The sequence below is a fragment of the Pelophylax lessonae genome (assembly GCF_965119305.1).
Source record: "Pelophylax lessonae genome assembly, chromosome: 2".
Taxonomy (NCBI): domain Eukaryota; kingdom Metazoa; phylum Chordata; class Amphibia; order Anura; family Ranidae; genus Pelophylax; species Pelophylax lessonae.
In genome coordinates, this window is record NC_138769.1 from 309,728,282 (window position 1) to 309,746,879 (window position 18,598).

Genomic DNA, 18,598 nt, shown 5'->3' on the forward strand with positions numbered 1-18,598 from the left:
ACACTGCCACGCATGGAGTGAAGCGTCACTACCGTGTCAGCCAATGATCAATTTCTTTTCCGATTGATCTAATCCGATAGGAAAAATCGATCTATATTCAACAACCCATTTGATCAATATGATATATAGTGCCTTGAAAAAGTATTCACACCCCTTGAAATTTTCCACATTTTGTCATGTTACAACCAAAAACATAAATGTATTTTTTTGGGATTTTATGTGATAGACCAACACAAAATGGCACAAAATTGTGACGATGAAGGAAAATGATAAATCGTTTTCAAAATGTTTTACAAATAAATATGTGAAAAGTGTGGCGTGCATTTGTATTCAGCCCCCTTTACTCTGATACCCCTAACTAAAATCTAGTGGAACCAATTGCCTTCAGAAGTCACCTAATTAGTAAATAGAGTCCACCTGCATGTAATTTAATGTCAGTATAAATACATCTGTTCTTTGAAGCCCTCAGATGTTTTTTAGAGAACCTTAGTGAACAAACAGCATCACAAAGGCCAAGGAACACACCAGACAGTTCAGGGATAAAATTGTGGAGAAGTTTAAAGCAGAGTTTGATTTAAAAAAAATGTCCCTAGCTTTAAACATCTCACGTAACACTGTTCAATCCATCATTCGAAAATGGAAAGAGTATGGCACAACTGCAAACCTACCAAGACATGGCCGTCCACCTAAACTGACAGGCCGGGCAAGGAGAGCATTAATCAGAGAAGCAACCAAGAGGCCCATGGTAACTCTGGATGAGTAGCAGAGACCCACAGCTTAGTTGGTAGAATCTGTCCACATGACAACTATTAGCTGTGCACTCCACAAATCTGGCCTTTATGGAAGAGTGGCAAGAAGAAAGCCATTGTTAAAAGAAAGTAATTTGCAGTTTGCGAGAAGCCATGTGGGGGACACAGCAAACATGTGGAGGAAGGTACTCTTGTCAGATGAGACCAAAATTTTACTTTTTAACCTAAAAGCAAAACGCAATGTGTGGTGGAAAACGAACACTGCACATCACCCTGAACACACCATCCCCGCCTCGAAATATGGCAGCATCATGTTGTGGGGATGCTTTTCTTCAGCAGGGACAGGGAAGCCGGTCAGGGTTGATGGGAAGATGGAGCCAAATACAGGGTAATCTTAGAAGTAAACCTGTTAGAGTCTGCAAAAGACTTGACACTGGGGCGGAGGTTCACCTTCCAGCAGGACAACGACCCTAAACATACAGCCAAAGCTACAATAGAATGGTCTAGATCAAAGCATATTCATGTCTTAGAATGGCCAAGTCAAAGTCCAGACCTAAATCCAATTGGGATTCTGTGGAAAGACTTGAAAAATGCTGTTCACAGATGATCTCAATCCAATCTGAAAGGGCTTGAGCTATTTGGCAAAGAAGAAAGGGTAAAAAATTCACTCTCTAGATGGGAAAAGCTGGTAGAAACATACCCAAAAGGACTTACAGCTGAATTTCATCAAAAGGTGGTTCTACAAAGTATTGACTTAGGAGGGCTGAATACAAATGCACACCTCACTTTTCATATATTTCTTTGTAAAAGAAATTGAAAACCGTTTTTTTGTTTTACTTCCACTTCACAATTATGTGCCATTTTGTGTTGGTCTATCAAATAAAATCTGATTTACATTTTTGGTTGTAACATGACAAAATGTGGAAAATGTCAAGCGGTATGAATACTTTTTTTAAGGCACTGTATGGGAAGTGGATTTTGATAGATAGATCGATAATATATGATGGTATCTTACTATTGTAAGTTATTGATCGCATCTGTTTTCACCTTTGCAATCTTATCAGAATGCTCTCATATTCATGAATTAAGTATCGAAGTACTGCTGAATGATGCAAAATGTTTGATAATATTCCTCCCTGGCCTGCTGACTCAGTTTGATCAAATCCTATCTAAATTGAGTATAGATGGATCAGAAGGGAAGTTATAGTTATTTAATTGTTTGCAGATTCAATTGATTTGATCAAATTGCACATTGATCGGATACAAATTTTGAAACATGTATGGCCACTATGAAACACATTAATGTGCAATGCAAGAGCCTCTGATCAGTTCTTCTAGTCTTCATGACCAGGCATTCATATGCAAAGACACTGACCTTGGCTTTGCTGTTATTCCATGCAGAAGCTGCAGGATTGATGAACAACAAAGAGATATAAAAATGTTGCATATACTACAGAAATCATTCTCTGCGGTGAAAAATTGATGCTTTTTCTGTATATTATCTCTGGAGAGTGCATTTCTTGTATTTTTATTCATCTGCCCATGGCTCCGATAGCTTGGGCATCATGTTTCATCTAGAGAACCTGCCCTCATGCTCACTGCTTATAGACTAAGGTATACCAATATACTAACACTATCTTCATTCCCATATATGACCAAATCCATCTTCCACGAAACCTCAAATATCTCAAAACAAAACTCTTAACAAATCATCCAAATATTTAGCGCAGCAAAGCAAACAATCACCAAAGCATGTAAAACCCCCTTACTCAGATTTGGGGAAGTAAAAACTGGACACTTAATGAGAAACTCACTGCTATTTTTGTGGATACATTTTTAACAGTTTGAGAACAATTGTCTACATCAGGGGTCTTGAATAATAAATAACGGAGGTCCACTCAGTAAAATTTTCTTCCAGCAGAGGTCCAAATCACATGTTTAATCCACAGCTTAGCCCCTAGCTACATCACCAGCCTCGTCTCAAAATACCAACCTAATCGCTCTCTTCGTTCCTCTCAAAACCTCCTGCTCTCTAGCTACCTCATCACCTCCTCCCATGCTCGCCTCCAGGACTTTTCCAGAGCCTCTCCAATCCTATGGAACTCCCTACCCTTATTTGTTCAATTATCTCCTACTCTATTAGCTTTTAGGCGATCTCTGAAAACCCTCCTTTTCAGAGAAGCCTATCCTACCAACACCTAACAAATGTACCTCCATTTTCTCCATCAACACATCCCCCACGGTTATTGCCTTTTGTTTCACTTGACCCTCCCTTCTAGATTGTAAGCTCTAACGAGCAGGGCCCTCTACTTCCTCCTGTTTTGAACTGTATTGTAACTGTATTGTCTTCCCTCACATTGTAAAGCGATGCGCAAACTGTTGGCGCTATATAAATCCTGTATAATAATAATAATAATAACAAATCACAGCCCCCCTTTACATCACAGTACCCCCTGAATATTAGTGTCTTCAGCCCACCCTTCACATCACAGTCCCCTCTTTACATCAGTGTTCTCAGTGCCCTTCTTTACTTTATAGATCCCTCTTTACATCACTGTCCCCAGCAACCCTCCTGTACTTTATAGATCCCTCTTTACATCCGTGTCTTCAGCATCCCCCCTTATATTATATATCCCTCTTTACATCAGTGTCCTCAGTATCCCCCCCTTACATTATATATCCCTCTTTACATCAGTGTCCTCAGCATCCCCCCTTATATTATATATCCCTCTTTAGATCCGTGTCCTCAGTATCCCCCCCTTACATTATATATCCCTCTTTACATCAGTGTCCTCAGCCCCCCTTCACATCACAACTCCCCTTAACATCACAGATAGCCTACCCCTTTACATTGGTGTCCACAGATTGCCTTCCCATCACAATCCCCCCTTACAGTAGTCTAACATTGTCCTTCGATCCCCTTCACATCACAGTCCCCTGTCACAATCCTCTTTGCAGTAATAGCCCCCTTTTTCTCCCCTACGTCACTGTCCCCCTTTTAATGGCAGCCTGCTTTGTACAGTCTGACCTTAACAGGGCGGGGAAATGCATTTATTGGCTGGTCTCCCGTCTGGCTGTAGTTGACTTCCTCACAGCAGGGAACGGGCGAGAGGTGCTGCAGATCTGGACGGAATGGGAGCTACCCAACTTATTATATTAATAAGCAGGTGATTCCCTGCTTGTTAACTTGAAAAGACTACTGCTCTCTGTGAAGATCTGCAGCACATCCCGACTCCTGATCTTTGTGTAGATCTGCAGCACATCCCACCCATGCCCTGCTGTGATGATGACAGTGACAACCATGCGGGGAAAACCAGGAGAGGAAACCCAGCTAAATTGGTGGCATGGACACGGTCCGTACAGGACTGTTACTTGGTCCAGTTCCAGCTGGCGGTCCGCCATTTAGTGATCCCTGGTCTACATTGACCCTACATGTTACATAGACCTGTATGTTATACCCTGCAAGGTATTCTTACCTTTACTGCCCAGTTGGACAGCCCCTGCAACTTGAAAACTTCAATAAAAGAAATGTAAAGAAAAAATGTATCTGATTCTACAGCAACGTTATGTAGTTAGATTATGCCTATTGAATTATTCAATTATTTACTCTGAGGAATTCAGGGAGGGGTATTTAAAGAATAAGTTCACATTTCGTAACATGTTACATGTTACACCCATATTCAGGGTGTAACGTAACATGTTATGAAAGGACCGGCTCTGACAGCTAGCAGAGATCTTCTTGACCCCCCACCCCCCACCCTATGGCAAGCTGCGTCATTCATTCACAGTACTCTGTGAATAGAAAACTTCAAGGCTTCCGGCTTGTAGCTTTCAATGAACTACTATAGCACTGTGGAGCGCTGTAGTCATTTATTCTCTCTTCGTGTCAGATTGTATTCACTTGCCCGTATGGGATGTACACGCACACAGATACACTGACAGTTCTGCAGGAGACCTTCATGGCACCAGCGATCTGCATTTATTATTTTTTGCTAACAGCTGAACGTATCCATTAAAGCAATATATTAGCCTGTAGGGTAGTCTGCAGTGGTTTTGCACAGAGCAGCCCGGATCCTCCTCTCCTCAGAACCCACACAGACGCTCCTGGCTCCTCCGTCCTGCCAGGTGCCTCCACAGCAAGCAGCTTACTCTGGGGGCACCCAAGGCTCTGTGTGTCTATTCACACACGGACCAGCTGCCCCGCCAGCCCCCTCCATCTCCTGATTGGCTCACTGGATGTGATTGACAGCTCCTGCTGCCAAAAGCCAATCTGAAGTGCGAGTCCCCAGAGAGGCAAGGCTCTCACGGACATCACTGGATCAAGAGGAGGCTCAGGTAAGTAGTAGAGGGGCTGGGGGGGTCTGTTGAATACAGATGGTTTATTACTTTCATGCATAGATTGCATGAAGGTAAAACACCTTGTTCCTTTAAAACCACTTTAACCACAGAATTCTAAGTGCTAAAAAAGAGTTTGGAATTTCTAGACACTGCTACAAATTAACTAAAGTGTAATGTGTAGTTAAGTAACATGGTCATTGGACAGATTTACTAAAGTGTAATATGTATTTAAGTGACACAGTCATGGGCTGAATTTACTAAAGTGTAATGTGTAGTTAGGCGACGTGGTCATGGGCTAGATTTGCTAAATTTTAAGGCGAATCTGTGTTCACATCAAGCTTCCAATCATGTGAGAGAAGCATTTAATCGTCATATAAATCCCCCTAAAACTGGATGTTTAAAGTAAAAAGCTTGCTTTAAAGTGGTTCTAAAATCATCTGATTTTTTTACCTTAATGCGTTTAAGCATTAAGGTGAAAAAACTTTCAGTGCTTGTTTACCCCCTCCAAATACTTTCTTTACTCCTGTATCGATCCAACACTGTGCTTGCCAGCAAGACTTCTCTCCTCTCTCTCCTTGCTCTCTCATAGGCTTGGCTGAGAGCAGCAGGAGCCATTGGCTCCTGCCACTGTCAGTCAAATCCAGTGAGGAGGGAGCAGGGGGCAGAGCAGAGCCGTGCTGTGTGTATGTCAAAGGATGCACACAGACTAGCTCAGGAGAGAGCCCACACATGTGCCACCATAGGAAGTGGCTTCCTATGGTGGTGCACACAGAAGAGGAGGAGCCTAGAGCTCCAGCGGTAGACCCCCAGAAGAGGAGGTTCGGGACTGCTCTGTGCAATACCATTGCACAGAGCAGGTAAGTATAACATATGTTTTATTATTTCTGAAAATGTTCCTTTTATGTTGTGAGTTCTGCCTGTCTGCTGGTCATCTCTTTCCACAAGGTCATGGATACCCTGCATGCTTTGCAGCATCTCCTCTGCTCTTTAATTTCCATTTCTCTGGACTATATATTCCATGGTACATTGTTGCCTGCAAACAGTGATTCCTGCACTGACTCTGCCTCCTGAAACTCTTTCTCTCAGCACCTCTGTTGTTCAGAAGGCCAGGCATCCCAACCTGCAGAAACTAATTTCTGGGAGGTGGGAAACACATTTCAGGTAGGTGGCACTCTGAGCCGCCACCGCACTCCCGTGCCGTCGCGCCCTTCCCACTCCGCTGCCGCCCCCCCTACCGCCAAAACCCTTCCCGCGCCACCGCACCCCCCCCCCCCCCCGGCACTAATTTAACACAACTAGAGGATGATCAAAGGAAATGGAATAAGTATACAGAGGTTTACTTCTTCTGAGAGATATTAAAGGAACACTCTAACTGGTGGTAGGAGTCAGAAACACTGTACATGCTGGGATATTTACAGTTATGTGCTGGGGGCTAGTTGCACCCCTAGCACATATGACTTAGGCAGCCAGCAAATGTCATGTCCTTATTCATACATGTATGAACAAGGACATGACATATTATGATAAACATAGTTAATAAAAAATATATTGCAACAATTTACACATGCTAATGCACATACCTTTTCTACTTATTTTGCAGACTGCTGGTGGTTACTGCTGGTGCGGTTACTGCCGGCGGTTACTGCTGGCAGTTACTGCTGGCGGTTACTGCTGGTGGGTAATGTTGGTGGTTACTGCTGGTGGTTAATGCTGGTGGTGACTGCTGGCGGGTAATGCTGATGGGTACTGCTGGTGGGTAATGCTGGCGGTTACTGCTGGCAATTACTGCTGGTGGGTAATGCTGGTGGGTACTGCTGGCGGGTAGTGTTGGTGATTAATGCTGGCGGTTGCTGCTGGAGGTTACTGTTGGCGGGTAATGCTGGTGGGTAATGCTGGTGGGTAGTGCTGGCACTGCTGGTGGGTAATGCTGGTCATGCGGGTACTGCTGGAGGAAGCAGCAGCTGCAGTAAAGTGAAGAGCCGCTGCTTCCTGTATGGCCAGGGGCGTAACTACAGGGGTTGCAGGGGTTGCAATCGCTACCGGGCCCCATGCTCCAGGGGGCCCGGTAGCAAACCAGTGGGTGAACTTCTAGGATCTCAAAGGTCACACTTGCGACCGGGCCCTGGCATTTCACCACTGTGGGGAGGCCCCAAGATTGCAGGAAGGGGACCCACTGCAGAACTTGTGAAAGGATCCTGATGCGGGACCATAATAAAAGGCCATGCAATGAGATTAAAGAGCCCCAGGATTAGTGGGAAGAGCCCCGGGCTTGAAGGGAAGGGCCCTGGCCAGGGGTCTGGGGGGCCCTTCATGGTTTCTTGCATCGGGGCCCTGAAGGTTCTAGTTACGCCTCTGTGTATGGCTCCTGTCACAGGAGGAGTGAATTTCATATCACTCCACCTGTGACAGAGCCGGAACTATACAGGAAGCAGCGGCTCTGTCACTGACAATCCTAAGTCTCCCGCGGCAGCCGGGAGATCGCACGGCACTTGCGGTCACGGGAGACATGGGATGTCTGGCTTTTTCCCATGTGACAGCACTCCATATGACAGTTCACACAAGGGTTTTCTCACTCCTCTTGGCGAATGGAGAAGTGGGCATTAAAATGGAGCGTGAAACAGAAGAGAGTGGATATTAGGTGTACTGGTTGTTTGGCATTACATGAGGTTCCCTGCATCTAGAACTGTTGGTTTATAGCACGGGCACATCCTGTATGAAATACATGGCTCTATTAAATCAGGTTGTAGCTTTGCTATCAAACAGCATTTATGGATGTACAGTTGTCTCATCAGGGTCCCAGTTGACCCACCCATCCATCAGGGCTGCAGTTAGAACTCATATGGGGAGGGGTTAAAAATGTTATCCGACACTGTTAGCTTGCAGGACTTTGGTGGCTTGCAGGAGCCATAGCTGAGGCACCAGTTTCCCTCACAACCCATATAACCTGGATTGAGTGCGGTAAGTCCACTTCTTTTAGTGTAATAAAGAGGGTGGCTGTATGCAGTGAACTACTGTGCAGAGCTAGTAGTCGGGCATCCTCACAGTTTTACTTGCAAACCACTTGAAAACACTTCCCAGAATCCTGATAAATACCCCCTGCCGTAACAGGAAGGAGGTACATGCTGTAAGTGTCCAATAGGATTTCCCTCCTGATGCTTCAATGACAATGCTGGTCATGCAGGTACTGATTGGTGCGGTTACTACTGGCGGGTACCGCTGGGCGGGTACTGCTGGTGGGTAATGCTGGTCATGCGGGTAATGCTGGTCATGACGTCAGGTACTGCTGGAGGAAGCAGCGGCTGCAGTAGAGAGCAGAGCCGCTGCTTCCTGTATGGCTCCTGTCACAGGTGGAAGGCATTTCATATCACTCCGCCTGTGACAGGGCCGGAACTATACAGGAAGCAGCGGCTCTGTCACTGACTGCAGACATTCTAAGGGTCCTTTCACGCGGTCTGTTCAGTTTTTTTCCTCCGCTCAGTGACTTTTTTTTTTTAAACGGACACGGATGCACTTTTGGAGGGTCCGTTGCGTTTGTCCGTTTATCATCCCATCCGTTTGCGGATTATAAACGGACATTAGTCCTCCTGCTCTGTCCAGGTAATAAGTTCTCTCCAGTACATAGTAATGCCCAGGTGATCAGTCCCCAATAGTGTCACCTACCTGTGCAGGGTGTCCCCTCTTCAGACAGAGCTCCGTACTGTGTAGTCTGGTAATAGTTACCCTCCAGGCAGTATATATAATCCCGGGTGATCGGTCCCCTGTACTCTCAGCTCAGCTCCCCTCTAGTGACAGGCGGTGTCCCCTGCATATGTCCCCGGGTGACAGCGGCTCCTCTCCTGCCGGTGACTCGGTGACAAGTTTGGCCGGTGTTATGACGGGGAGATCTCCGGAGAGCAATCCTGCCCCCTCCCCGTCTGTCCCTCCCAAACTGTCTGGGCCAGCTGCGCCCCACCCCGGGGGCCGGGAGGAGGACACGGGGACCACGTGGGGTTCAGTACATGTCAGAGAGGAATACAGGGGGTCCTTCCAGCAATGATCACTTACCGGGTGACATCCAGGATCAGGGTGACCAGTATATGATGATGAAGATTTTTTTCTATTAATGACTGTCTTTTATACATGGAATGAATAGGGAGTGAGCAACTCAATACACACTGAGCCTGGATTGTTATACTATACAATGTATCACCTAGGGATTGCGGATGTCAGCGGATGACACCGCTGACATCTGTTTTTGAATCCGTTCCGTTTTTTAAACGGAAGAAAAATAGGGTTCTCTTCTGTTCCAAAAAACGGAACAGAACTGAAAGGACGCAAATCGGATGTCAGCGGATGGTCATCCGCTGACATCTGCAAACCTATTGACATGCATTATGTCTGTTTTTCATCCGCAAAAGGATGGGAGGAAAAACGGACATACGGACCACCCGTGTGAAAGGACCCCAAGTCTCCCGCAGCAGCCGGGAGATCACACGGCACTTGCAGGTGTCCGTGAGCCACCGGCCAAAGGCGGGAGACTCCCACAAGTCGCGGGAGACTTGGGATGTCTGGAAGGCAAGATCTGTGAAATGTGACACACAGCAGTGCCTACTCACCAGGGAACAGTGAATCTGTGTCGCAAAATTCAAGGAAGTAAATGTGTGGGGAAGGCAACAAAGGAAGTTTACAAACTTCAAGATCATTGAGATTAATAGGAGTAGGCTAGAAACAACTGAACAGAGTGTGGAAATGAATATATGATTTTACATTTTGACCATAGATACACTTTAACTGAACTTTACCTAAAGTGTAACTTTACTCAGAAAATGAAGTCCTGCTAGATGACTTCAGGCTGGCCCCTTTTGCATGTATAGCTTTGTAAAACATTACAAATAAGTGCCTATACTATATAAAATCCAGTAATACACTGCCCCATCTTGCTCTGCACATGCTCAGTTGCTCTCTTTTTTTTGGGCACTGTGCAGATATTGTAAAGTCCAGTCAGCCGACACCCTAATGATTTACTGCTGCTCAGAGGTTCTGGGCTTCAGCAAAATGGTGGCCTCCAGCAAAAAAAATAAAAACAGTGACAATGCTGAAGTTTACAGCATACACTAATTTTGGTAGCATAATTATTAATTTGAAGTGTATATTCCTTGCTGAAGAACATTATTTTTGAATTAAGTTGTTATGTGCGAAGTTCCACTTTAAAGTAGAACTAAAGACAAACGTTTTATTTTATTTTAGATAGAATAAGTGAGGATTATAACCCCAGGCAGCAGGGGCGTAACTACAGGGGTTGCAGGGGTTGCGATTGCTACCGGGCCCCATGCTCCAGGGGGCCCAGTAGCAAACCAGTGGGTGAACTTCCAGGATTGCAAAAGTCACACTTGCGACCGGGCCCTGGCATTGCACCACTGTGGGGAGGCCCCAAGATTGCAGGAAGGGAGCCCACTGCAGAACTTGTGAAAGGATCCTGCTGCGGGACCATAATAAAAGGCCATGCAACGAGAATAAAGAGCCCCAGGATTAGTGGGAAGAGCCTGGGCTTGAAGGGAAGGGCCCCGGCCAGGGATCTGGGGGGGCCCTTCATGGTTTCTTGCATCGGAGCCCTGAAGGCTCTAGTTACGCCTCTGCCAGGCAGTTTTGTTTTTGTCATCTGTTTCCCATTGAGGGGGGGTTTCCCTTCACTTCCTGTCCTGCAGCTAAAACAGGAAGTGAGAGGAAATCCCTCCATAGTGCAGAAATCCCTTGTTACCATGGTAATTAGAACTAATGTCCCCATTAGAAGAAATATGCTTTTATCTTGTTCTTGTGACAACCCAGGAATTTGGGTTTTTCTTTCACTTTTGCTCTTAGTGATAACTGTAGACAGGAAAAATATAGAGGGTAAATCTCTTTTTTTTGCTGGGTGGGTTCCCTTTAGGCCCCTTTCACACTAGTGCGACTTGTCCCGCGATTTTGGACCGCAAAATCGCATGACAAGTCGTTTTCCATTATTTTTAATGAGTCCAATTCATATCAGTGCGTTTTGAAGTCGCATCGACTTCAAAGTAGTTCCTGCCCTACTTTGGCACGATTTTAATGCGTTTTGAGGTATATAGCCCTAAGCCATTGCTCAAAATCACGGCAAAATCGCGGTAAAATCGAGTCGCATAAGTGTAAAAGGGGCCTTAGTGAGATTGAAATACTACTTGTCCTCTTTGAGGGGATTATAAAGGCAATCTTGTGACTATTATAAATACAAATATTTAAAAATATATAATTGATTTATTATATAATTATATATATAAAATATATAATTGACTTATTTATACAAAAAATAAATCCCTGGTGGGGCCGGGAGAAGGAGTGTCACAGGAAAGAGCACTGACAGCAGTCCACACCCAGCAAATCCTTCTGCCCGGGGATGTGCGCTCTAGGCAGGCGCCTACCTTGCCTATAGGTAGCGCCGGCCCTGCCCACACTGCCAAAAGTACCAATACCCGGTTTAATGTTCATAATATCAGTGTGCTTGATTGGATAGCAAACTCGTTTGACCTAAACCCCATAGAGAATCTGTGGGCCATTGTCAAGAAGAAGATAAGAGATACCAGACCCAACAATGCAGATGAGTAGAAGGCCACTATCAAAGCAACCTGGGCTTCCATATCACCTTAGCAGTGCCACAGGCTGATCGCCTCCATGCCACGCTGCATTAATGCAGAAATTCACGCAAAAGGAGCCCTGACCAAGTATTGAGTGCATACTATACTGTACATGGACATTCTTTTCAGTAAGCCAACATTTCTGTATTAAAAATACTTTTTTTTATTGGTCTTATGTAATATTCTAATTTTCTGAAGTACTGAATTTTGGGTTTTCACTAGCTGTAAGCCATAATCAATAAATTTAAAAGAAAAAAATGCTTGAAATATATCACTCTGTGTAACGCATCTATATAAAATATATGAGTTTCACTTTTTGAATTGAATTACTGAAATAAATGACCTTTTGATGATTTTTTATGGGATGCACCTGTACATAGTTTGTAGATGCTATAACTTTCACGCAAACCAAATAATATACACTTATTGGGAGTTTATTTTACCAAAGACATGTAGCAGAATGTGTTTTGGCCTCAATTCATGATGAAATTAGATTTTAAAAAATTTTTTGGATATGATTTATTGCAGAATTTAAAAATATATTTTTTTTTCTAAAAAAAAAGATGATCAAATACCACCAAAATAAAACTCTATTTTGTGAAAACAATGCTATAAATTTTGTTTGCGTACAGCGTTGCATGACCATGCAATCGTCCTTTAACAACTTGCAGACCGCCCACCGTACATTTACTGCGGCAGGGCCGTCGCTCTGTGCCAGATCACATACCTAGTATATGATCCAACACTTCAGCTCTGGGGCGCTCCGGGGGTGACCCGCTTCCGCTGTGATCACCCACAGTGGGAGCCCAGCTGTACCACAAACTCGATGTCCGCCAGCACCTGCCAATCACACAGGACACAGGCAGAATCACAACCTGCCTATGTAAACAAGGCAAATTGTCGTTCTGTCAGAAGGGAAGGTATTGATCCTGTGTTTCTGCAGGAACACAGATCTTTGCCTTCCCCTAGTCAAAGCACCTCCCCCACAGTGAGTAAGCACAGGCTAGGCACACAGTTAAAGTGATTGTAAAGCTTTAATTTTTGTTTCATTAAAACAACAAACATGTCAACAGAGTGACCCAGATCCTCCTCTTCTTGAGTCCCCCAGCGGCGCTCCTGGCTCCTCCCTCCCGTCGGGTGCCCCCACAGCAAGCAGCTTGCCAGGCTACTACCAATAGCCAATCAGCAGTGCGAGTCCCTGGTGAGGCAAGGCTCTCATGGACATTGCTGGATCGAGAGGGGGCTCGGGTAAGCATTAGGGGGGCTGGGGGTGGGGAGCTGCACACATAAGGTTTTTTTATACCTTCATGCATAGAATGTATGAAGGTAAAAAACCTTGTGCCTTTAAAACCACTTTAACCCTTTGATCATCCCTGATGTTAACCCCTTCCCTGTCAGTGTCATTAGTACAGTGACAGTGCATGTTATTTACACTGATCACTGTATTATTGTAACTGGTCCCCAAAAAGTGTCAAAAGTGTCAGTTAGGTGTCCGATTTGTCTACTGCAATATTGCAGTCAATAAGTTACTGGTCACCGCCATTACTAGTAAAAAAAAAAAAAAGAAAAAAAAATATACCCTAATTTGTAGACGCTATAACTTTTGCGCAACCCAATCAATAAACGTTTATTAGAATTTTGTTTACAAAAATATGTAGCAAAATACATATTGGCCTAAACCGATAATGAAATTCGATTATTTACCTTTTTTTATTGGGTAATTTTTATAGCAGAAAGTAAAAAATATCGCTGTTTACTTTTTAAATTGTTGGTCTATTTTTTGTTTAAGACCAAAAAAAATAAAAAATGCAAAGGTGATCAAATACAATCAAAAGAAAACTTTATTTGTGGTAAAAAAAAAAAAAAAAGACATACATTTTATTTGGGTACAGAGTTGCACGACCATGCAATTGTCAGTTAAAGTAACGCAGCGCCGTATCGCAGAAAATGTCATGAAAGGGGATAAATCTTCCAGAGCTGAAGTGGTTAAAGCAGAGCAGTGCTGAATATAGTAAAAAAAATAAAATGGCCTGGTCATGAAGAGGGGTAAATCTCCTGGAGGTCAAGTGGTTAAAGCTGTGCAGTGCTGAATAGCAAAAAATGTCCTGGGCATTAAGGCGGTAAATCTTCCGGAGGTCAAGTGCAGTGCTGAAAATAGCAAAGAAAAAAAAAAATGGCCTGGTCATAAAGGGGGGTACTTCTGGAGATCAAGTGGTTAGAGCCGCGCAGTGCTGAATAGCAAAATAATGGCCTGGTCATGAAGGGGGGGGGGGTGGGGAGGGGGGGTAAACCTTCCAAAGGTGAAGTGGTTAAAGTAGCGCAGTACTGAATAACGAAAAAAATGGCTGGATCATGAAGAGGGGGTTAATCTTCTGGAAGTCAATGGGTTAAAGCAGGGCAGTGCTGAATAGCAAAAAATGTCCTGGGCATGAAGGGGGATAAATCTTCCGGAGCTGAAGTGGTTAAAGCAGCGCAGTGCTGAACAGCAAAAAAATGCCCTGGTCATGAAATGGGGTACATTTTCTGGAGGTCAAGTGGTTGAAGCAACACAGTGATGAATAGCAAAAAAATGGCCTGATCATGAATGGGGGGAAATCTTTTGTAAGTCAAGTAGTTAAAGCGGCGCAGTGCAGAATAGCAAAAAATGTCCTGGACAAGAAGGGGGTAAATCTTCTGGAGGTCAAGAGCAGTGCTGAAAATAGCAAAGAAAAAAAATATGGCCTGGTCATGAAGGGGGGGGGGGGGGAGGGGGTAAATCTTCTGGAGGTCAAGTGGTTAGAGCCTTGCAGCGCTGAATAGCAAATAAATGTCCTGATCATGAGGAGGGGGGTTAAACCTTCTGAAGGCGAAGTGGTTAAAGCAGCGCAGTGCTGAATAGCGAAAAAAAATGGCCGGCTCATAAAGGGGGGGATAAATCTTCTGTAATGCCTCGTACACACGCATCGATAGTTGGCCGAGAATTTTCGTCCGACGACCGATCTGCCGATTTTGGGCTTGTTAGTATGATGCTTTCGACAACCGACTCCGACTTTTCGACCGAATAAAATGTGGTGTGCAGGCTATAAAATTTTTGTTGGCCGTCAACACAACGGCCGATTGTTCTTCAGTCAGTACAGATTTCGGCAGACAAAAATCTGATGAGCAAGACTGGGAATGCTCAGAGAAGAAAAACACACGGAAAGTAAACCAGCACATGACATCACTTCTGAAGTAGATTTTTGTTGGCCGAGAAAATTCGTGTGCAGTCTAGGCACATTCCAACCAACACAACAACACTGGATAAAAGTCGGCCGATCGGTCGGCTGATAATCGTTGCGTGTGTACGAGGCTTAAGTCAAGTAGTTAAAGCGGAGCAGTTCTGAATAGCAAAAAAAAGTCCTGGGCATGACATGGGGTACTTTTTCTGGAGGTCAAGTGGTTAAAGTAACACAGAACTGAATAGCGGAAAGAAAAGAAAAAAGTCCTGGGCATGAAGGGGGGGGGGGGGGCTGGGGGGTAAATATCTTGGAGGTCAAGTAGTTAAAGCCGCATAGTGCTGAATAGCAAAAAAAAAAAAAAAAATGGCTTGATCATGAAGGTGGGGTAAATCCTCTGGATCTGAAGTGAGTAAAGCAGTGCAGAGCTGAATAGCAAAAAAAAATGTCCTGGTGGTGAAGCAAGAGTAAAACTTATGGAGGTCAAGTAGTTAAAGCCACGCAGTGCAGAATAGCAAAAAATGTCCTGGTCATGAAGGGGGGTACATTTTCTGGAGGTCAAGTGGTTAAAGCAAAACAGTGATGAATAGCAAAAGAATGTCCTAGGCATTAAAGGGGGTGGGGGTGGGGGGTCGGGGTAAATCTGTTGGAGGTCAAATAGTTAAAGCTGCACAGTGCTGAATAGCAAACAAATGACCTGATCATGGGGGGGGGGGGGGGGTAAATCTTCTGGAGGTCAAGTGGTTAATAGCAAAAAATGTCCTGGGTATGAAGGGGGGGTAAACTTTCTGGAGGTCAAGTGGTTAATATCAGAGAATGTCCTGGGTATGAAGGGGGGTAAACTTTCTGGAGGTCAAGTGGTTAATAGTAAAAAAATGTCCTGGGTATGAAGGGGGGTAAACTTTCTGGAGGCCAAGTGGTTAATATCAGAGAATGTCCTGGGTATGAAGGGGGGTAAACTTTCTGGAGGTCAAGTGGTTAATATCAGAGAATGTCCTGGGTATGAAGGGGGGGTAAACTTTCTGGAGGCCAAGTGGTTAATAGCATAAAATGTCCTGGGTATGAAGGGGGGTAAACTTTCTGGAGGCCAAGTGGTTAATATCAGAGAATGTCCTGGGTATGAAGGGGGGTAAACTTTCTGGAGGCCAAGTGGTTAATATCAGAGAATGTCCTGGGTATGTAGGGGGGGTAAACTTTCTGGAGGCCAAGTGGTTAATATCAGAGAATGTCCTGGGTATGAAGGGGGTAAACTTTCTGGAGGTCAAGTGGTTAATAGCATAAAATGTCGTGGGTATGAAGGGTGGGGGGGTAAAATGTTCCATGGGGGGGGATGAGGATAGGTGAGGCTTACCTTGGCTGCCTGTGCCTGCCTCTCCCTCTCCGCTTCCCTCTGGTTGGATGCTCTCTCAGTCTGATCCCTGCGCAGTCCTGCAGACAAGCCGGCATCGGGGTCCCCAGCATCCAGCTCCTGGTGCAGCTGCTCCATCTCCTCCGCAGACAAGGTGGACAGCAGATTGTCAATGTCCGGATCCTCGCTCACCTGGCGCCGGTACTTGGCCACCCTGGACATGATCGCCTGCCTGTGTGTACAAAGCGGAGAGCTGGAGTATACAAGAAATGGCTTCAATGATGGAGATTAGAAGTTCATAGCCACGATGAGACCTACTAGTGCAATATTCCTCCTAACTCCTAGACTGCGATCTACTAGTAGAATCGGGGAGTGTGTGTGTACCCCCAGCATCAACAAGGAGAGGATGGTGTTGTAGTTGTCCTTCTTGTCCTCGGCACTCCCCCCTCCACTCCCCAGGGCTCAGAGTCAAGACATTCCTGTGAAAGTTCCACTCATGCCCAAATTTAGAGAGAGGATACATCGCTTTTTATGGAAATCACCGAGGACTGGCAGGCAGGGAAACTGCAACATGGGATTTAGCCAGAAATCTTTGTATACAAATGAAAGGTTAATGGTGATCATTCTATACAAGCTGATATGACAGCCATCTCCACTTTTACCACTTCCACCTATACATGTCCTCTGTCATTTGTCACTTCTTTTACCTGGATCCCCTCCCTTTGTCCCTTTTCTCCCTAAAATACAAAGTCATCTACTTAATACCTTAGCAATATGATTGGCATTTAGTATACTGTGACTGTCACTGACTGTGACAGCTGTGACAGCTGTGTGTCCTTTCATGTGTCTATTATACAATTTGTGGAAGGTACAGAATATTTAACAAATCCTTATTTGGTAAAGAAAAAAACTCAGTGTTTACACATTGCTTAGCTCTGGAACGATCTGTGGCTCTGGCAGTTATTACTACACATCCCAGGAATGTTAGTGTAGGACTACAGATGACAGCAAAAGAAAAGCTGATTTAATAGTACCCAAGCGTTCAGAACCATCAGCAAGTTAGACTAAATCAGCCATTTTCAACAGAGTTCCATGGAACACTAGGAATCCCCCAGAGGGTGCTAAGGATTTCTTATGCTGTCACCAATTGAACTCCCATCTGATGGTGCTTACTTATTCTGGGGCAAACACCACTTGTCAGAGCCAGCTGCATAACATCAAGGGGCAAGAAGATTCTTGGTTGGTGATGTAGTACAAGTTTGTCTAAAACAGGTATTTTCAACCAGGGTTTCCCCAGAGGTAGTCAGGGGTTTCTTGGGCTGTGGCTGATTGAACTGAACTCATATCTGGTGGTGCTTGCATAATAATGGAGCCAACACCACTTGGCAGAGCCAGATGCATAACACCAAGGGGTGGACCACTTCTTGATCAGTGATATGGTAGTTAGTCTAAAGCAGGCATTCTCAACCAGGGTTTCCCCAGGGGTTGATAGGAGTTCCTTGAGCTGTGGCTGATTAAACTCCCATCTGATGGTGCTTGCCTAATTCTGGGGTAAACATCGCTTGTCAGAGACAGCTGCATAACACCAAGGAGCAGGACAATCCTTGGTTGATGGTACAAGTCAGTCTAAAGCAGGCATTCTCAAACAGGATTTCCCCAGTGGTTGCCGGGGGTTCCTGCAGGTATCGCTGGCTGCTGCTGTCCTCCAGGTGGGTATGGCTGGTGGCTGCTAACTGGCTGTCCTCCAGGGCTGGTAATGCTGGTGGGTAGTGCTGGCTGGTACTAATGGTGGGTACTGCTGACTGGTACTGCTGGCGGGTACTGATATTGGGTACTGCTGGCTGGTACTGGTGGTGGCTACTGCTGACTGGTACTGCTGGTGGGTACTGCTGGCGGTTACTGCTGGTGGATACTGATGGTGGGTACTACTGGCCGGTACTGCTAGTGGATACTGCTGTTAGATACTACTGGCTGGTACTGCTGGTGGGTACTGCTGGCTGGTACTGCTGGTGGGTACTGCTGGCAGGTACTGCTGGAGGGTAATGCTGGTGGGTACTGTTGGTGAGTACCAGTGGCGGCTGGTGAAGTTTTAAGATGGGGGGGCGCAAGACCCCGCCCTTCCATTTTGACCCCTCCCATTTCTCAGAAGCCCCACCCCTTATAGACTCCACCCATTTTGTCCCCTGTATTTCTCCCCAATATCACATATTAAGGGGTCCATCAGTACTAGTATATCCCATAATAGGGAACAGGGGCCCTATTATGGGATATACTGTGAGAGACATCCTATTATGGGATACATGGACTGAGAGTGGCACAAACCTCACAGTACAGACCCCCCCA

General features: G+C 45.1%; 1 protein-coding gene across 1 annotated transcript in view; it reads right to left on the reverse strand.

Moving 5' to 3' along the window:
- LMOD1 (leiomodin 1) overlaps nucleotides 1-16,511 on the reverse strand; it is a 30,976-nt gene extending 14,465 nt beyond the window's left edge. The window contains exon 1 of the mRNA XM_082246781.1: nucleotides 16,259-16,511. Coding sequence (XP_082102907.1) covers nucleotides 16,259-16,477 — 219 coding nt within the window. The 5' untranslated portion in view covers nucleotides 16,478-16,511. The remainder of the gene's footprint in view (nucleotides 1-16,258) is intronic.
- Between the last annotated feature and the right edge of the window lie 2,087 nt (nucleotides 16,512-18,598).